The sequence below is a fragment of the Phocoena sinus genome, chromosome 15 (assembly GCF_008692025.1).
Source record: "Phocoena sinus isolate mPhoSin1 chromosome 15, mPhoSin1.pri, whole genome shotgun sequence".
NCBI lineage: Eukaryota > Metazoa > Chordata > Mammalia > Artiodactyla > Phocoenidae > Phocoena > Phocoena sinus.
This window is the reverse complement of record NC_045777.1, coordinates 29,624,863-29,645,400: the sequence shown is the minus strand read 5'-3', so window position 1 is coordinate 29,645,400 and position 20,538 is coordinate 29,624,863. Positions and strand designations below refer to the sequence as shown.

At 41.6% G+C, this 20,538-nt stretch overlaps 1 protein-coding gene across 3 annotated transcripts in view; it reads right to left on the bottom strand.

The window, feature by feature from the left end:
• PTPRA (protein tyrosine phosphatase receptor type A) overlaps positions 1 to 20,538 on the bottom strand; it is a 183,182-nt gene that overhangs the window by 30,674 nt on the left and 131,970 nt on the right. For all 3 annotated transcript variants that reach the window (XM_032604872.1, XM_032604873.1, XM_032604874.1), the window contains 5 exons: positions 18,495 to 18,579; positions 17,230 to 17,303; positions 16,888 to 17,024; positions 4,228 to 4,318; positions 2,650 to 2,726 (listed from right to left, as the gene is read on the bottom strand). In XM_032604872.1, the coding sequence (XP_032460763.1) occupies positions 2,650 to 2,726; positions 4,228 to 4,318; positions 16,888 to 17,024; positions 17,230 to 17,303; positions 18,495 to 18,579 (464 nt within the window). The remainder of the gene's footprint in view (positions 1 to 2,649; positions 2,727 to 4,227; positions 4,319 to 16,887; positions 17,025 to 17,229; positions 17,304 to 18,494; positions 18,580 to 20,538) is intronic.

Below are 20,538 nucleotides of genomic sequence, written 5' to 3'. Positions count from 1 at the left end.
AGTGGTTGAGAGTCCACCTGCTGATGCAGGGGACGCGGGTTCGTACCCCGGTTCGGGAAGATCCCACATGCTGCGGAGCGGCTGCGCCCGTGAGCCATGGCCGCTGAGCCTGCGCATCCGGAGCCTGTGCTCCGCAACGAGAGAGGCCACGGCAGTGAGAGGCCCGCGTACCAGAAAAAAAAAAAAAAAAAAAGAAAAGCATATGCAGAAATTCTCCACCTCCTCCTCCTCTATGTTGTTTGTTGTGTTTATAAGAAACGTTTGGAACTGCTGTAGCCGTCCTGTGAGCAAGAGACAATGCCAATAGGCTGAAGATATGAGTAGAAAGATGGAAACACCTGGTTTCTTAAGGATGTCACTGAGTCACAGACTCAGCCCACCCCAGAACTGCTATACACCTGCCTTCGGATTAAATGAGAAGTAAATGTTCCTGTGTAGACCACTTCTAGCTGAGTATTCTGTTACCTGCAGATGGAAACATTCTGATATTGTTATACTCTTCCATATAATGTTAAACTCAACCTGTTCCTCCCAACCACTTCATCATAATCTTTGATCTAAATCCTGGGACTCTTAGCTGGTTACTAGCCTTTTTCCATTTTCCTTATCTACTACACCAATCATTTCTACCAGGGTTCCTTTCCTTCTAACTATAAACATATAACCATCACTAAGAAACATATACAGGAATTTCAGCAAATCCATACTCGTGAGGGTGCCTGCACTACTCCATTTCTGAAGTCCATCTGATAGCCTATTTTTTAGCCATGGCCTCTTGTTCTTCCATCTTTCTCCTTTTCCTATCCCAAGACTGCTCTTTCAATTTCTTGAGACCTAGTCCTTGATCCCTTCCTTTCTCTACTGAACCTGAAGCCCTCGGCTGACTACTTGAAGCAACAACTGACTTCCCTAGCCCCTTTGTCTGAGTACCACATGTTTTCTGCATATCACCAATCCTAGGGTACAACTGGAGAAAATCACACAACTGAGGCCCCTATATATCAAAGATTTCCATCTTAGGTAGTTCCTCGGTGCAGCTAAACATGCTTTTTTCATGCCCTTTTCAGTATTCTTTCTTACTGACTTCAGTACTCTCATGTCACAGTCCCATCCTCCCTTTTCAGCAGATAACCTTGACTTTACTTCTTAGAAAAAACAGATGAGTTCCCTCAGCTTGATTTATTCATACCTACAAACCACCTCTATCTATTCTATATTCCTTTACCATCAGTCTCAGAGGGAAAAAACATCCTTTCTTATGTTCAACGCTAATCTCTCCATGAGTATTCTTTTAAAAAAAATTGTGGTAAGGGACTTCCCTGGTGGTCCAGTGGTTAAGAATCTGCCTTCCAATGCAGGGGACGTGGGTTTGATCCCTGGTTGGGGAACTAAGATCCCACATGCTGTGGGCCAACTAAGCCCGCACACCTCAACTAGAGAGCCTGCGTGCTGCAAACTACAGAGCCCATGTGCTCTGGAGCCTGCGCACCACAACTAGAGAGAAGCCTGTGTGCCACAACTAGAGAGAAGCCCTCGCACCATAACGAAGATTCCCACGTGCCACAACTAAGATCCGATGCAGCCAAAAAAAAAAAAAAAAAAAAAAAATTGTGGTAAAATATACGTAACATAAAACTGATCATTTCAGCCATTTTTAAGTGTACAGGTCTGTGGCATTAAGTTTATTCACATTGTTGGGCAACCATCACCACCATCCATCTCCAAAACTTCTGCATCTTCCTCAGCTGAAACTCTGTACCCATTAAATGATAATTCCCTTCTCCTCCCTCCCTCTAGCCCCTGGCAACCACCGTTCTACCTTCTGTTTTAATGAATTTGACTACTCTAGGTACCTCATATAAGTGGAATTATACAATATTTATTGTTTTGTGACTGGCTTATTTCACTTACCATAATGTCTTCGAAATTCATCCATGTTGTAGCATGTGTCAGAATTTCTTCCCCTTTTAAGGCTAAATAATATTCCATTGCATGTATATGCCACATTTTACCTATTCATTCTTCCACTGATGGAACCTGGGTTGCTGCCACCTTTTGGCTATTGTGATTAATGCTGCTATGATCATGGGTGTACAAATTCCATCAGTATTCTCTTCATGCTTCAGTAGTCAGGCTTGCTCTCTCTAGCTCTCTTGCTTGCTCTCTCTTCCTTTCAAACTCTCTCTTTACTGGTTCCCTCCCGTCAGCCTATAAAACATACTCAAGTCTCGCACACCATCTCTATAAACATTCTCTAAATCACCCCTAAAAACCTCCTTTCAGTTTCAGCTCTTCTCTCAATTCATAGTAGACATGACTAACCAGACTTACCCGGAGTCAGATATTCTAGTCCTGTTTGGAGGACAAGGTGTGCTTTTGTTCTTAGTTATCTGAATAAGCTCAATAAAGGATTCACTGACTCTTACAGAAAAGTATACATTTAGGTTCAGATTTCTGCATGGGAAAATTTTGGGAATGATGACAGGTAAACATAAGAATACATTTTAAACTGTCTGATCTTTAAAAAAATTTTTTCAGTCTTTTAAAAAAATCAGACTCCTCCGGGAAAAACTGAAATGACAAATATTCCTTCTAACATGCAGCTGAGAAGGAATCAAGGAAATAATGAGAAAAGCTCAAGTTCCTTACATTGATGAATGAAGCATTGATGTAATCAGAATCTGGAACTCCTTCAACTGGTGTCAGATGGACTCTAGAATGGTCATCTAGAAAAAAAAATTTTTTTTTTCAATTAAATTCAATTTTATTTTTCACTGGTCCCAATGCAACCAGGCTAGTTGTGACATCTATGACTATGTGTAGAGAGACACACAAGTATAAAGTTGTCACTGCAGCACTATTTATAACAGCAAAAATTCGGACACATCTCAACCATCATTAGGGGACTAAGTTAAATAAATTAAGATATATCCATAATATGGAATAGTAAGCAGTTGATAAAAAGGAAAGTGAACACTTCTGTTTCTTGACAATTACCAGTACATATATCGGTATATATATATATATACCAATACACCAATACATTTCTCTATATTATAGTCATTTCAGGTATATAGCATTATAGTGCAACATCTGTAATAACTATAGTGATCACCACCACAAGTCTAGCTACCATCCATCACCATACAGTAGGACACCCCCACCAATCCATTTCACCCACCTCCAACCCCCTTCCCCTCTGGTAACCAATAATCTGTTCTCTGTATCTATGAGTTTGTGTTTGTTTTGTTTTGTTTTTTTAGATTCCACATGAGTGAAATCATATGGTATTTATCTTTCTCCATCTGACTTATTTTCCAATATATATTGGGGAAAAAAAGAAAAAAGTCAGAGCAATGTATACAGCATACCAGTTATACTAAAAATATATAACATATATACATGCATTTATACACAAATAAGACATAAGTATCTGTAAATGCCTAGTACAGTGGTCTTTAATATATTATGCACCCAAAATTGCACCAGGAATTATTTAAAGGATGAGTTTTTTAAAAAAGCAATTATAAAAGATAAAGCAGGGCTTCCCTGGTGGCGCAGTCGTTGAGAGTCCGCCTGCCGATGCAAGGGACACGGGATCGTGCCCCGGTCCGGGAAGATCCCACATGCCGCGGAGCGGCTGTGCCCGTGAGCCATGGCCACTGGGCCTGCGCGTCCGGAGCCTGTGCTCCGCAATGGGAGAGGCCACAACAGTGAGAGGCCCGTGTACCGCAAAAAAAAAAAAAAAAAAAAAAAAAAAAGCAAAGTTCAAACATTTTGCTCTCACATCCCACTAGATTATGCATATTCCATTCTGGAGACCACTAGCCTAGAAAAATGTCTGTTAGGTTATAGATAAACTGATTAGCAATGGCTAACTCTGGGAAGGAGTTACAAAGAGAACTCTGAATTGGAATTTCTTTGCAATGAGCAACAAAAAACCCCCACAACAACCATGCACTTGCTGTCTGGTCTTAGTGAAACTGCTCTCCTTAACTTCCCAGAAACTTTAGGCCTGCCATAAAAAACCTGGTCAAGCACCCCTATTGACTTTATGAGCACCTGGGGTTGCCTGGGGAGCCATAAAGGCTCTTACAGTCCAAAAGCTTGACTCTATTCTTATTACCAGCCTTCCTATGATCAATTACAAGATTCTTTCCATCCTCAGAAAATCTGGCTACAGATGCAGTTTCAGGTTACATCCCAAGAAACCCTACAAACACTCACAAGGCAAGATGTTTACATATCGATTTTTTTCCTTGTTCTCCTCCTTGGAGGCAGCTTCACAGGTGGCCTGGATAGGACAAGCAGGGAGAGCCTGAAAGGTTAAGAGAAATTACAGAAGTTATTAAAAGGGATAAACACCAAACATGTAAACTGCTGCACCATACTCTGACCTGGCAGCAAGTTCTACCTTTTCTTGGGGGGGAAAAGATGTGCCCAGGTGAATACTTGCATCTAATACAGAGAGTGCACCTCTCTTCTAAATAGCTTCTAAGCTCCTTAGAGTTTGAATGCCCAGAGGGCAGAATGCCTTTCCTGTTACTATAAGCACAGCATGCTCTTTATATGATTACCATGTGGTTAGGAGCATGTTGCAATGCTGGGTCAAAATGGACCACCCCAGTATATGGGACTGCAGACATAACTGAAAGGATGGGCCATTTATCCCCATGCTGACCACCATGCAAAGCTGGAGATGTATCTCAGAGTAAACCACACAGGAGGGGTCTGGATGGTCAGTTGAGTTAGGAGCCTGACAAGGGGGTATGGCAGCCCAGCCTCTAGCATCATGTGGTAAGGAAGCAAGGACAGGTGAGTGGGTGAGAGGGCATTCACATGGATGCAGCAGTTAGGAAGCAGAGGACTTGGATGAGGTAACACTGAATCTGCAGCAGTTTTGGAGCAAATGTAAATCAGCTAGCACTGGGAGGTATGTGGGTAAGTATAAATGGTTTGACATGAGATAGTCTGGATTGTATGAACTTGAGCAAATCGGCCAAAGTTTCCCATAAAATTGGGACAATGATATCTGCTACATAAGGAGTAAATAAGATAATCTCATGTTTGGCATAGAATAAGCATTCAATAAATTCGTTTTATAGGAGTAGGAAGCTAAACTTTATTATTTGAACTGTTTTCTTCTGTGTTCTATATATTCAAAACTAAGAAAGCAAAAAGAGAAACAGTTTAAAATTACAACCTAGACAACCTTCCTGATAAGTGATTTGGAAATATGTCTTAAAGCTTTAAAAATATTCATACCCTTTGACCTAGCAAATCTGGATTCTAGCCTAAATAAATAAAAATCTCTATGTTCAAATTATTTACTTCATCATTATTTAGAATGACCCCAAACTGAAAACAACCTTAGTATTCAGCAGTAGGAGAACAGTTAAGTAAATTATGGTTCATGTATTACTTTTCATTCATTCCTTCAACAAACATATAATGTGTACCTATTAGGTACCGAGTTAGGTACAGAGCAAACAGTGGTGAATCAAATCATATACACAGTTCTTGCTCTCATGAACAATGCAAACTTGTGGGTGAAAGACAGATATTAAATAAATAAAACAAGTAAATATAAAATTACATACCATGATAAATGCAATGAGAGCACAGGTTATTAGAGAAAGTATCAGAAAGCCCAAGGAATACCCCAATACAGATTAAGGGTAGGTCTCTATGAGGAAGGATGAGTATGGAAAAGAGTATTCCAGGCAAAGAACAGCATGTATGATGACCCAGAGGCAGGAGAAGGCTTGGTTTGTGTGAGGAAATAAAGTGTCAGTGAGGGTGTTATGTATAAAATGTTGCTGGTGGAGATGGCAAGAGGAAGTGGGAGGAGATGAGTTTTTTGACAAGGTTGATCACATATTTCTACATAGGTCCTTGAATAGGAAGTTTGAATTTTACTTTAAGTGCACGAGGAAACCATTCAAGGTTTTTATAAGCTGCAATCCACTTTACCTGTTAAAGAATCACTCTGGCTGCTACATGGAAAATGGGCTGGGAGGAAAGCAAGTACCGAATGTGGAAAGATGATGGTACAAGGAAATAGATGCCTTCGAGATATATTATGAAGTCAGAATGACTAGATTTAGAGATGGAATGGACAAAAGTTGGGGAGAGAAAGAGACAGGAATGAAGGATGACTCTCAGGTTTCTAGCTTGGATAAAAATAATAAAAAAGATTAAGTAAAGGAAATGCCAGCCTAAAAGGAACCAATTTCGCCAGAAAGAAACAAGAGTTTTAAGAAGGAGCAAATATACTTCCTAGGAACCAGCAAGATAGTGGTCGGAGAAATTAAAGTGAAATATCCCAAGATAACCGGAGTCAAGGTCTCATAGTCCATCTACCTTCACTTATTCAAGAGATTTTCTTTTCAGAGTTAAAACCCTGGAGGTTCTGCCTGTTATTTTACTAAGAAAGCCAATTTCTTTAGACCCACTGCTGTCAATACATAAAGGGGAAAAAGGAGTTTCCTGGACCAGAAGATTGGAATTTCCCAGTTCACCCACAGTTTGCCTTCTCTTCACCCAGATAGGCTAGATTTCCACCTTGATGCAGGGCAGGATGAGACACAAGTTTTTAAAAGCCCTCAAGACTAATCCTGAGGCATTACTTTTCCTGTACATCCCTTGTCTAAAATGATGTAGAACAGATGTAGTGATAACAAGATTCTTGAAAATAGTCCTCAGGGTCAGTAATGACAATGACCACATCTCAAAGTCCTGTCAGCACCCCTAGCTCCCCCAGTCATGATGAAGAAAAATTAGGTCTCCAGGTAGGCTGAGGCTCCTAAAAGGAAAGTTAGGAAGAAACAGGAGTCACTGTTTGACAAGAGAAAATAAAAGATTTGCTTTAGAGAACACTGTACTAGATGTAAAATATCAGATTAAAGAGCTTAGGTCAAGGATGAAAACAAGGGGAATCCTACTTTTAGCTTCTACTCTGAAAATCCCAGCCTCGAGAGCTGGGCAGAAGCAGCTGAACCAGAAGGCTCTAAGATGTTAAATTCTCCACAAACAGTAGGTGGCATCAAAGACCACTTCATCCCTTGCTCAGGCCTTTACTGGAAGCAAGGCTGTCATTTTTTAAAAAGTGTCAGTTAAAAAAATTTTTTTTTCAATTTTTACAATTATTTTTTTAAAAAGTATATCCACCACCCAATTTAACTTATAAGTTCTCTTTGGACCCTTCCTCATCATGTCCTTTTCCTTCTCCTCTCACAAGTAAACTTGGAATTTTGTATTTATTATCCCCTTGCTTTATTTGTATCCATATATTCTGTATCCTTAAAAATATATTTTTTTATTGTTCAGTCTATTTTTTGATAAAAATGCAATGATAAATGGTGACTTGCTTTTTTTGCCCAACATTATGTTCTGAAGATTCCACTCAGGTTGTTCCATGTAGCCAAAGTTCTTTCATTTTAACTACTTTGTAGTCCTCCATTTTTAGACCATACCAACATTTATTTATCCATTCTACTACTGGTGAATATTTGGGTTGTTTACAGTTAACCATCCTGCTTTGAGCACTAACTGTATGTGTTTCCTCATGCACATTTGCAAGAGTTTCAGGTATGACTATCTTTAACCTTACCAGATGAGGCCAAATTGTTTTTCATAGTAGCTGTACCAATTTACACTCCCACCAGCAATGTAAAGTATTCCAGTTATTCCGTATCCTTGTCAACACTTGCTACGGTCAGACTTTAAATGTATCAAATGTAGGTTTAATTTATATTTCTCTGATTATTAATGAGGTTCACCATCATTTCATAGTTTACTGGTCAACAGGGTTTCTCCTCTTCTGTGAAGAACCTAGTTGAGTGTTTCCCCATCTTTCTACTGGATTATTTATCTTCTTACTACTTTGTAGAAGTTCTTTATGTGTTCTGGAAACTCATTCTTTATCAGTTATAAGTGTTACAAGTATTTTTTACCAAGTTTGTGGCCTGCCCCTTCATTTTCTTTATAGTATTTATTTATGAACAGAAGTTTTGCATTTTAATGTAGTCAAGTTGATCAATCTTTCCCTTTATAAACATTTTAAGTCTTAAGAACACCTTCTTATGTGAGATCATAGTATATTTTCCTACATTATTGTCTCTACATTTTTTCCTTTAAATTTCAGTGTTTACATCAACTGGGACTGATTTTTGGTATGAGACAGGAATTCAATTTCATTTATTCCCATGGGGTTACCCAATTGTCTGAGCTCTATTTATTGTAAAGACCATCCTCTACCCCAGCAAAACTACAACAGCATTTGTCACAAATAGGTTTCCCTTTACATATGAATCTGCTTCTGGGTTCTCTATTTTATTCCGCTGGTCAATCTATTCCAGTGCCAATACAAAACTGTCTTAATTACTAAACTTTATAATGACTCTTTATACTGGTAAGGCGGGTCTCCTCACCTTGTTCTTCTTCTTCAGGAATGTCTTGGCTATTCTTGAATCTTTTCTCTTCCATATTAATTTTAGAATCAGCTTGTCAAGTTCCACAAAAAACCTGTTGGGATTTTTATTGGAATTGCATTGAATCTATATATCAGTTTGGGGAGAATTGACAACTTTACAATACTGAGCCTTCTAATCCATTGATCTTATTTCTTTCACTAATTTAGGTTTTTTTCTTTAATGTCTTCAAACATTTTTATAATTTTCTCCAAAGATTTTGTAAATATTTTACTAAATTTATTCCTAGGTACTTCACATTTTGGATGCTATTGTAAATGGCATCTTTTAAAAATTATTAGATTTTCTGATTGTGGCTTATAAACAGAAATGCATTCATTTTTATGCTGTTTTTGTATCTATCAACTCTGTTAAAATAACATGAATTCTAATAATTTATCTGATGAGTCTTTGGATTTCTCTGGGACAATAATCTCCTCTGTGAAAAAAACTGATTTTTGTCTCTTCCTTTCCAATCCGTAATACCTTTCGTTTCTTTTCTTGCCTTACTGTGTTAACGTCTCCAATATAGTACTGAATCTCATTCACTTTAAAGTCTGAATCCCCTTCCAAATACTTTGGCCACAGTCACCAGTGCCTGAACACTCTGCTGTGATGGGGAGACTACTACTTTCCAAGGCAGTTCCCCTGATCTTGGAACAGCTCTGTTTAGAAGGACTTAACACCCAGATACACAATTTGCTTTCCCCTTGTACTGACTAGTGTAAAACCCAGGAGGTCAGCTGGTACCTTCTCTGCCCCTTGGAAATCCTGAACTCCCAATTCCCTGGACTGTTGAATTCTAAGGCCCTTGACATAGGTACTGATAATTCCTATAGGCCTTTGGCTCTGATACATTTATTTGGAGACAACTCATCAATGCAGAGACTATTCTGCCTCTGATTCACTCAGATGCCACACAGTTCTGTCACCAAATTACACATAAATGTCTCTTTACCTGGCAATCCAAGAATTAAGCTCTCTCTACTAAAGATGCAGGGTCCTGCGTGGGTTGGGGGGTTTCACATTTCACAATTCACAGATTGTGACCACCTCATAGCCTCTAGTTCTTTCCCTAGCTGTCTCCTATCCCCTTCATCTCAGGAGCTAACTAAAGTCTATTTATTTATTTATTAAACCTTAAACATGTTTTAGGGACCTCAATAAGTGGCTTTTCAAAGTGTTTCTTTTAAACAACTTCAGTGCTTCCTTCTGAGACAAATGCTGGTCAGTAAAATGTTCCAGCTTATAACTTTAGGACAAAAGTTCCATTACCCACAACTTTCAACCACAGTGGGGTTTCACAGAAATGTTACACACTCCCCATTTAGTCTGTCAGATATCCGAAAACAGCTGTCATTTCCTATGCTTGTTGTTTCTTCAGCTGTTCACCCCCACGGTCCAGTTTTTCCTCCAAAACAACTTCCCATTTAATGATATTCCTTTTCACAGAGACCTGACCACAAGACTCTTGGCACAGTTCAAGCTGGGGACACCAACTCTATTCTATATGCCATCTATACATTAAAGCATAATGGATACTATGCTAAAGCTAATAAGCTTGAATAGCTTTGTTTACTATATTAAAAAAACTTTTGAAAGTTTTTTCCTCTTCTTCTTTTTGGCTGCACTGCAAGGCACGCAGATCTCAGCTCCCCAAACAGGGATCAAACCTGCACCCCCTGCAGTGGAAGCACGGAGTGTTAACCACTGGACCACCAGGGAAGCTCCTTTTAAGGTTTTAATGTCTGCTTTTAAAAATGTTATTTAAAAATATGCTTGTTGTAAAAGAAAGTCAAATAATTCAGTAGAAAGTGGAAGTTCCCTATCATGTCTCTCCTGTCTTCTACCCGTCCTTGTAGGCAACCACTGCTCAGTTCACAGTATTCCTCCAGACTTAAAAAAAAAAAAAAAAAAAGGCATTAACACACTCAAATGCAGACATATATAGATTTTTTTTTAAAAAGGGGATTATACCATGTAAAGTCCCTTGGAATATGTTTTTTCCCATATTTTTCTATGTTAACATATTTATTTTAATGACAGTACAGAATTTCATAATAGATGCAAGAAATTATTTAGCCATTCTGCTATTTGATAGATAAATATTTTCCACTTTATTTTCTTTGCTATTATAAGTAATGCTACAATGAACATCCTTGTACAAATATATATTTTGTTTTCTGATAGAGTCCCATAAGTTAGGTCAGATAGCATAAGCATTTAAAATTTGGTTGATACTGCCAAATCATCCTTCCAATGCTGTATCAATTTAAACTTCCCCTACCTGTGTGTAAGAGTTTCTTTATCCCCCTACCCCTGCCCATACTTGATATCAATCTTATAAAATTTTCAAATCTAACAGGCCCAAAATAATGGTTAGTTTTAATCTGGATATCTGGATTACTAAATATAGTTGAGCTTCTTTTCCTATGATTATAGACCATTTGTTTTTCACCTCTGAACTGCCAATTTTTATCCTGCAATGTTTACTTTTTTCTCACAGGTTTGGAGAAGCTCTATATATTATGGAAAATTCTCTGTCTACCTGTGGCAAATAGTTTCTCCCAGTTGGCCACTTCCTTATGGTGTTATTTTTCAGAGATGCTTAACATCTTAATATATTTATTATCTTTCAATCTATTCTATTCTAGCTTCTGAATCTTGTGTTTTGCTTAGAAAGGCCTTCCTCACCCCATGATTACAAGAATATTATTCTATGATAGCGGACACAAATTAGTGTGTTTGTCCTATGTGTTAACTCTCCTCTTTCCTGCCAGGGCTGACCGATGCAAGCACAGTCACACCTGACCTACATTTGTTATCAACTAGATTCTCTTTTCCAGGATTTTGAAACCCAGGAAGAAGCAGAGGCTTCCCTAGAGGGCCCAGACCCACCAGAATAGGACCTGCTCTGTCCAAAGGCTGGTAGTCTATCTCATCTTTTGATTCTGCCAGCTTCCCCACTTCTTTGCTTGAGTTGACTTCTCTTGTTTTTAAGTAAAAGACCTTAACTCACTTAGCAGTTAGTAACAGAGAGTGGGGTTGTAGGTGAGATACTGATGGGGAAAATACGGGTGATGTGAACCTGATTACCGAGTTCAGATGAAGGGAAAGGAACTGTCAACCAACTTGCATTATGGGAAAGGGCAAGCCACTCATACCTCACAACTGTAAAACAGTTACTTCATATTGGCTTGCAATCACCTGGGATATGCTCTAGCTGATTTTAAAGGAGTTGGGGGAGGGGGAGTGCCAATTAAAAGGACATGAGAAATGCTGAAACCAAGGAATAGGATTATTTCTGACAATTTTAGATAGTAAAACAAGAAAAAGCCCAGCTCCAAAATCAAATACTTATCTCCAAAGACAGCACAAAATTCAGGGCCCTTCTATGACTGTGCTATATGTATTTTGCTGAAACAAAAGTTAAAGTTTCAGAATTTTGCTGGTTGTTAAATGTTAATGCCAATGGAATTCACATCTTTCCTTGGCTGGTCATGTGAAAGACACGGCTTTAAAGTGAGATAATTGAAATGATGCAGAAAGGAAACAGAGGAGTTGGGGAAAGCCAACTTCTAAAAATCTCTATTGTGCTCTCTACTGCATCCTGCTTTCATGATGAAAACTGCCCCACAACCCAGCTCTCATTGCTCATGGATAATCAGGATGCAAGCATAACGCGATCTGGAGGGTAAAATACATAAAGAAGGTAGAAAAGCAAAGAACTAACACCCAGAAGAAACTGCAGGAATTCACTGAGTTGGATCACCAAAAACCATAGGAATAGTTGTTGATATACATTTTGAGGATGTTAGACCAAGGAGGGGTCTAATTCTAATTTTTGAATACGGCTAGATTTCTAGTTATGGTACAGTTATCTGAACTTCTGCAGTTAGTGTAACCGCTCAGGAAACTGGCCACGGTTCTAATGGTGGGGTGGGGTGTGGTGGCCAGTAGGAACCTGGACGGAATGTTGGGTTCAGCTAGGTAACAAAGAAAAGCCAGAAAGCCCTTGGCACAAAGTAGAGGAAATCAGTGTTACAGGGGATCCAACAGCCTCAACCTTCTCACTGACACCTTCATCATGTCCTTGATGCATGCCTCACTAGAGGGTGTACATGGGTGAGGAAAGCACCTGCATCTTTTAGAAGAAGGAACTGACTTCAAAAAGGGATTCTTGATCTTAGTGGGAAGAAAAAAGCCTCAGAGGCCACAGTTCACCAGGGCTCAGACTTCTCTGAGGTGGATAATTTGTTGTGAAGCTCCCAACAATGGAAATGGGAGGCAGCCAGCTCAGGTCAGTTGAGGGGGCCTGACTAGACTCTCATGCTAGAGAAGGGCTCCTTCTCATCCAACTCTCAGGCCTGAGTCAGTTCACAGACCTAGAACCCTTCAATGATGGGCACATGTAAGAAAGAACCCTGCCACAGCACATCAACACTCCTATACCATGAACCTTCCTCCTCGTCTTGCCTTAAGAATCTGCAGGCATTTACCATGGTAATCACTGGGTAAAGGCAAATACACCTTTTGGGGTCTACTGGGTTCTGGCCTTCAGATAACTAATTCCTGGGAACCCAGAATGCTATAATTTCATGCTAGTTTGAATGGAGCCTTTGTAGCCCAGGAGATGGAAGGATTTTTGGCTTGAAGTAGTCTCATGTTAGGAGCTACCTATTTTCCCAATGTATGGCTGGAATGGAATTCTACAGCAAGGAGCAGGAATAACCACACTGGTCCCCTAACCCTTTGGATAGGTACCATTCCAGTAGCTAGAGCAAATGCAAGCTGCTGGAGCAGTCATCTCCCTTTACCAAAAGGCTAGGTCCCTAGATGAGTCACAGAGCTCCTAAGTGCTACAGGAAACTTAAAAAGTTGTGGGATAATGATGAGATAATCCATTTAGATGTGTGAGTTTAGTGATGGCATGAAGCAAGTGCTCAATAACTACTAATATTAGCTATTCTGATGCTTCCTATTACTCTCCATGCAAGTTACCAAACAGATAAGCTGACAGTTTTTAAGAATGTCAGTATAATGTCATACATGAACCATGTGGAGCTGCAGATTTGCAGTTGCTTTTCCAGATGTTATATTTCCTACAGATTAAGATAACCCGTGGTACCTGGAATTTCGCTATTAATGAGGCAAGTACACTTATTTTTTCCTTTATGATGCACAAGGACTACATGAAGCAGTTTCCCTTTCTCATGGCAGGAGCAGCTTCAGTGATAAATCATCTTGACCTCTCTCTGCTGTGAACTGGTTCACTGGGATTTTGTCTCACTGTTTCACAGGACATCACCCTGACAACTATATAGTGGCCTGCCACCTTGGCCAAGTTTTCTGAAAGTCAAAAGCCAGCAGCACGTCAGGATATCCCCTCCAACGTAAAGGGTAAGTTGCCACTCCTTGCCCCCACGCCCTCCCCACCGCCCACTTCAAAGAGGAGGAGTGATGCTTGCTGGGCCATTATGGATTTTGGAGACAGCATGTGTATACCACATGCTGGTGTCCTATTCTGACTCATTTATTGAGTGATCTGAAAAGAGACGGCTCTCTAGCTGATCCAGGCCATAGAGAAATTAGCTCTGGTAGATTCTACGGGGCCCTAAGTGTCTGTAGTTCAGGCTGAGCAGGAGAATCATGATGAAAAACCTTAGGATTTGGGGACAAGACCATGATCCTGTCAGCAAGATTATGATCCTAGCTTAGCACTGGGGTCTAGTAGAGACTGTAAGCCTGACCATGGGACACTAGATATCCATATGACGTCAACTACCCATCATAAACTAAGTATTATGTGATTCAATAAGCTATAAATTGGGACATGTCCAGAATTCAGCTGAAACTGATGTGTACAGAACATGTGCCACACACCCACTCCTTCAATACATTCCTCTAATCTCCTGATGATATTAACAGTTGACTAAAGGAGAAAAAAGTCCAGCCTAGTGTACAAATGGCTCTGTGAGACATGCTAGCCTATTCTGGAAGCAGATTGCTATGGGATAATCTACTTAAGGTATGGCTCTGAATGAGTATAAAAGAGAAATCCGTCCAATGAACAGAACTTCAAGCAAGGTATCACACCATCCACTTCACTGGATGTCCGGATCTAAGCTGATCCCTGGGTAGTAGATAACCGGGACAAAAAAGACAGAAAATATTTATGCTCCATGTGTATGCTCACTGAATGGCACTCACTGCAAGAACCCAGGAGATGTTGGTCGGCCCTTTCCCTCACCACCCCAGTGCTGGCCCAATGAGCCCATGAACATAGTGGCCATGATACCACGGCAATTGACTGTCACAATACCTATCTGAATTTGCCTACCATGCCTCTTAGGAACACCACCTCTATCCAGGTATTCACTGGAATGCCTTATCATGGGATCTCAGGGAATCACCTCTAAACAAAGAACTCATTTCACAGAAAAAAGTACAGCCACCAGGTCACATACCCATCACCCAGAAGTAGCTTGCATCATATTTAAAAAACAGCAGAGTGCCTACTGGAGACCTAGCTATAGTGTTGAGGCTGAGGTGCTATCCTGTGGGATGAGGTGAATGTTCATAATCAATAATGAGCATTAAATGGTGTTGTTTTTCTAACAGCCAGAAAAAAGGGTCCAAGTTATTACCTTAACTCTTGCCTGGTAAATGGTCTTCTGCTTCACCTCTTGCTTCCCTCCCATCTATTCTCCACATTGTAGCTAGTGATTTTCTCAGAGTACAAATCTGACCACATCACTCTCCACTCCCCCAAGCCCTTCAGAGGTGGAGCAGATATGAGTGGTAACCCACCCACTCAATAAACATTCCTCCTTGCTACTAGAGCTCCCATTCTGTGGGTTATCCGCCTATCCTCTACATGACACTGGAATAATCTGGATTGGTCTCAGCCAGTTGCAGTAAGTCTATTTCTCCCTTGCTTATGACTAGTTTAAGAAGGAATATGTGACCAGGGAAGTCTCCAGAAGCTTTTGGGAAAGTTTTCCTCACTAATAAAAGGAGACATACAGGAAGAAACAGTCATTCTCTTCCCACTGGACCTTGTTTACCCCCATGTGGTGCCTAGAACTGGGACAGCCATTATTTTTTGGGGGGGTCACGCTGCATGGTTTATGGGATCTTAGTACACCAACCAGGGATTGAACCCGGGTCCTCAGCAGTGAAAGCACGAAGTCCTAACCACTGGACTGCCAGGGAATTCCCTGGGCAGCCATTTTGGCAACATGAGGAAAGCCAGCCTAAGAGACAGGACTGACACATGGCTGAGTGGAAAGATATGAAGGAGACAGAGTTTAACAATGCCCAAGTTGATGAATTAGCCAACTCTGGAACTGTTCCTGTGTCCTCAAATCCATTCCCCTTTCCCTAATCATTACCACTTTACATCAATCTATCAGCGACTCTGGTCTTAACTGCTGCAGCCCCTAACTGTATTTCCTGCTTCTATCCTGGTCTCCCCATGGGCTATTCTCTAACTAGTAGTCTGAGTCATTTTTTCCAAATTACAAATCTGGTTGGTCTGTGGCTTCCCACTTCTCATGACATTCTACAAGATCTACAGTCTGGCCCAGTCTTCTACATTTTCATCTCTTACTACTCCCTTAAGTCTCTGCCCTTCAGCCACTCCCAGTCCTTCATTATTTTTTGAATGTGCCCTTCCCTCACCCACCCTCACTACTGACAGATTGCTCCTGATATTCCCAGTGCCTGGAATGTTCCCCATCCCCCTTTCCTCAATGCCCTTGCCTATGATTAGGTCTCAATTAAAATATCATTTTTAAAGGAAGTTCTGAACTGGTGGACTGGAATCATCAACTGGTAGATTCACAAACATGTTCTGCTTCCTTGAAAGAGTTATAAAACACACAAATGTAAATACTACCCAGGATGAGGCCTGCGCTCTGCAGTCTGCCATGGTCCTCATTTTCCACAATGACCTATTCCTAATGTCTACTTAAGATACCCTGTGACCCCTGGCTCTAGACTCTAAAAGGCCACCTCTTAATATAGGTTCCTATGCCTCTACACCAGTTCTTCATGTTCTATATTGCTGTTTGAACTTACACAGCAAGTTCCCTGAGTGTAGGGACTAGATCTGTTTTTGCTCCCCAGCAAATCCCTGGCACCTTGCACATATCAGATGCTTGATAAGTATTTATTAAACAAAAGTAACAGATGCAATGATGAATGAATGGATAGATGGGTAGAAGAGGGAGGTATGGCAAATCTTTTTGCATTTCCTGTCCATGGTCACATAGAAAGGAGTCAGATGAACCTGGTAAAAAATTTCTCACCTCTTAACCCATTAGAAACCTGTTTTCTACCCCATGATTCAAAAGGTTTGACCTTAGGTCTGCCTTCCTCCCTGCTGACACACCAGCCTCAGCAAAGAACTCACGTTGAATTCCTCTCTGAAGAGCTTATTGTCATCAGCCATTCTCCGGTTAATCTCCTCTTCCAGCTTGTCCACGGGCAGGGGCGGATACTTCCTGTTGGTGCTTGGGGACCTGGCCAGAAGTGGTACGCTCTGGGGTTCTGCAGTGCATAAGGGGGAAGGTTGGTCAGGTGCCCTGGGGACACAGCCCTTCTCTGGAGACTAAATTAGGGGTTCTATCTCATTGGTCAGGCATCCAAAAACTAGGGCTGCTTTCAAGTCTCTTTTTTCCTTTCCTTTCAGGATGGGGAAACTCCTATTTTCTTTCTCTGTGAAGGTTCCCCATGTAATTTAGGGGTGTCTTACCCACATCCTCAGTGCGGCCATTGGATAAGCGAAACGAATTGGAGTGGCTCCCAGCTTGCTTGTATTTCTTAAACCTAATGAGAAAATGTTCATAGTGAAACACTAAGCACAGAGTCAGGAGAGACCAATCATTGGCTTTGTAGCTCCACTTACTGATTCAGCCTTTTAAAATATCCTTTACCAAAAAACAGGCTCTTTTAGAGACAGGTTCTGCACACACGGAAGCCGCTCCAGTGGTGACTGAGCACCTCATTGTGCTCTTGCTCACCCTCAGCACACTAGAATCCAACCCAGAGAACCGCACAGTATGTTCTGGCTTGAATGGCTCCTCTGTGCAGCTCCAGTTCCAGGATTCGCTGCAGATCATAGCCACACCAGGTGGAAGTAGGATGTGTGGGTAGAATACAGTGGGGGGTGATAAGAGTATCAAACAAAAATCCTGGTACTTCCCTGGTGTAACCAGGGAGAAGCCCAGAGCTTCAGACGGGGTTGGCACAGGTCTGGCCACAAGTCTCCTGCAGAAAGGTGGAGACACACGACAAACTGTAGGGGTGTACAAGGTTTCCCTCTCTTTATCCCTGCAGAAGAAGAGAGGGAGCCCAGAGTAGCTTAAGCCAAAAATAAGGGTAGAGTTAAACCCAATTAGTCAGGGTGGAGACTTCAGCAGGAGGAGAACAAATCACCTTCTTTTTCCCTCCCTTAGGTTTCCCTTCCTGGCTTTGGTACCTGTTTGAAGAGTAATACCTACAAGACCCTGGAAGAAAAGTCAGAAAGAGAAACTCTGTAGCTCACATGGTTCAGTTCAGCATGCCAGAGTCAGGGGCCCTAGAAGGGTTTGGGGACAAAGCCCCAACTAGAAATAAAGTAGACCTTTACTGAGCACATCATCTTCACTGGGGTGCTTTCAGGGGTTGTTTCAATAGGGCTAAATCTGAAGATCTTAAAATGCCTATTAGTAACAACAGACTGTGGCTTCTTCCCTCAACCTCTAAACCACTGTCCTGGATTTTAGGGTGAACTGGAGTTGAGGGACTGGACTTGGGACAGATGGAAGCAAAGGGGAGGGGCTAGGTGTTAAGGAAGACTATGTAAAACTTTAAAACATTTCTAAGCAGAATTTTAATCTTAGGAGTGCTACCATGAGTCATTCCCCTCTATCCCATTCACTGTCTTTATCCTACTGTCTTCTGGACTGTGTGGGCTTATTGAGACCCTGGGGTATTGAAACAGAGTCCAAGAGAATGCAGAAGCATTAGCACGCTCACCTTAACATGTACAAAACTATGATAATAAACACGATCACTAGCAGAGAGGACAGGGCCACCATCACTGCAATAATTGGCGTCTCATCTGAAATCAAGAGAACGAAACATGTTATTATCATTGTATGTAATGGAGGGCTCAAGTTGGCTACTCAGGGAAACACCCAAATGAGGAAGAAGGGCTCCTCCAAATGCTTATGTAGATGGCTGGGCATGGGGAGGGAGAGAGGGAGAGAAGGAGGGGTGTGGGGGAGAGGGGGGGAGGGAGAGAGAGAGAGAGAGAGAGAGAGGGAGAGAGAGAGAGAGAGAGAGAGAGAGAGAGGGAGAGAGAGAGAGAGGGAGGGAGGGAGGGAGGGAGGGAGGGAGGAAAGAGACACCTTCCACTGCCAGCCCAGGGCTATTGGGTGAAGAGGAGGGTACAGTAGGGTAAGAGCCCAGGGTGACATGTCCACCCCATCTCTGATTTATCATACATATGTTTATTTTGTGTCTCCCTGCATTACAATGAAAGCTCTTTGAAGGTAGAGACTGTTTCTTTCATTGCTATAGAGCCTAAAACAAAAACAGTGCTCAGCACATAAGAAATACTCAAATATTTCATAGAGTATTCATCACTCCTAATGGCAAGCTGGGTGTGCAGGGCCAACAATGTACTTTCTCCCAGGCTCAGTGCGCTCCATCTAGAGGAAGATGGGAGAGAAAGGAAAAATGACAATTTTCCTATCATAAATCCAAATGGTTTCCTGGCACAGAGAATACTGTTCCTGATTAAAGCAAGGACACATTATTAGATCCTTAAGCACTGTGTCAAAAAACGCTGGGTACTCTTTTCTCCCTCTTTCCACAGCTACCTTTTACCAGGACCCCAACTACAGCGACATCTGGCTTGGAGATACAGCAACTCTGCCCTCCATTCCATAGGGCCTGGCTTCCTTTCCACCTGACACTGAACCTCATGGCAGCTGACCAGGTGCCACCTCATCCTCTTCCTGCACTCTCATGCCCCCATCACGAACTACACGACCAGCCTGAATTTGTAACTATCTTCTCCATTTTCCATCTTTCCTAGCAGCACCACTTTTCATCCTCTTTAGGAGATCCCCCCATGTAAAGGTCAATCCTGTCACATATGTTCTGTATTACATCTATTACTGTCACTTCAAAGACCTGTCTTCCTGACCTCATTTACCCTCCTCCAACCACAAACAGCCAGCCCCATGTCTCTCTTCACAGTTAACTTCTCACAATGGTTGTCTTATTTAACAGTTGTTTTCTCCAACCCCTTACCTCTGGGTACTTCTTAATCTATTTTGCTCTGACTCCTACCTTCAGTGAGCCATTTAAATTTCTCATCAAAGACACCAACAAATGGTATATTGCCAAATCCAATGGAAACAATCCCATCCTCATCTAATTCAACTTCTTAGCAGCATTCATTCAGAAAATATTTATGGGGACTTTCCTGTTGGCACAGAGGTTGAGAATCCGCCTGCTGGTACAGGGGACATGGGTTCGATCTCTGGTCCGGGAAGATCCCACATGCCTCAGAGCGACTAGGCCCGTGTGCCACAACTACTGAGCCTGTGCTCTAGAGCCCGCGAGCCACAACTATTGAGCTCACGCACCACAACTACTGAAACCCGCGTGCCTAGAGCCTGTGCTCTGCAACAAGAGCAGACCCCGCAACTAGAGAAAGCTCATGCGCAGCAATGGAGACCCAATGCAGCCAAAAAGAAATAAAATAAATAAATTTACAAAAAAATTTATGGGGCTTCCTTGGTGGTGCAGTGGTTGAGAGTCCGCCTGCCTATGCAGGGGACTCGGGTTCGTGCCCCAGTCTGGGAAGATCCCACATGCCGCGGAGCGGCTGGGCCCGTGAGCCATGGCCGCTGAGCCTGCACGTCCGGAGCCTGTACTCCGCAATGGGAGAGGCCACAACAGTGAGAGGCCTGGGAACCGCAAAAAAAAAAAAAAAAAATTTATGGACCAGCAACTGTATGCCAGGCACTGTTCCAGACACTGGGAATAGAGAATTGATTAAACAGAC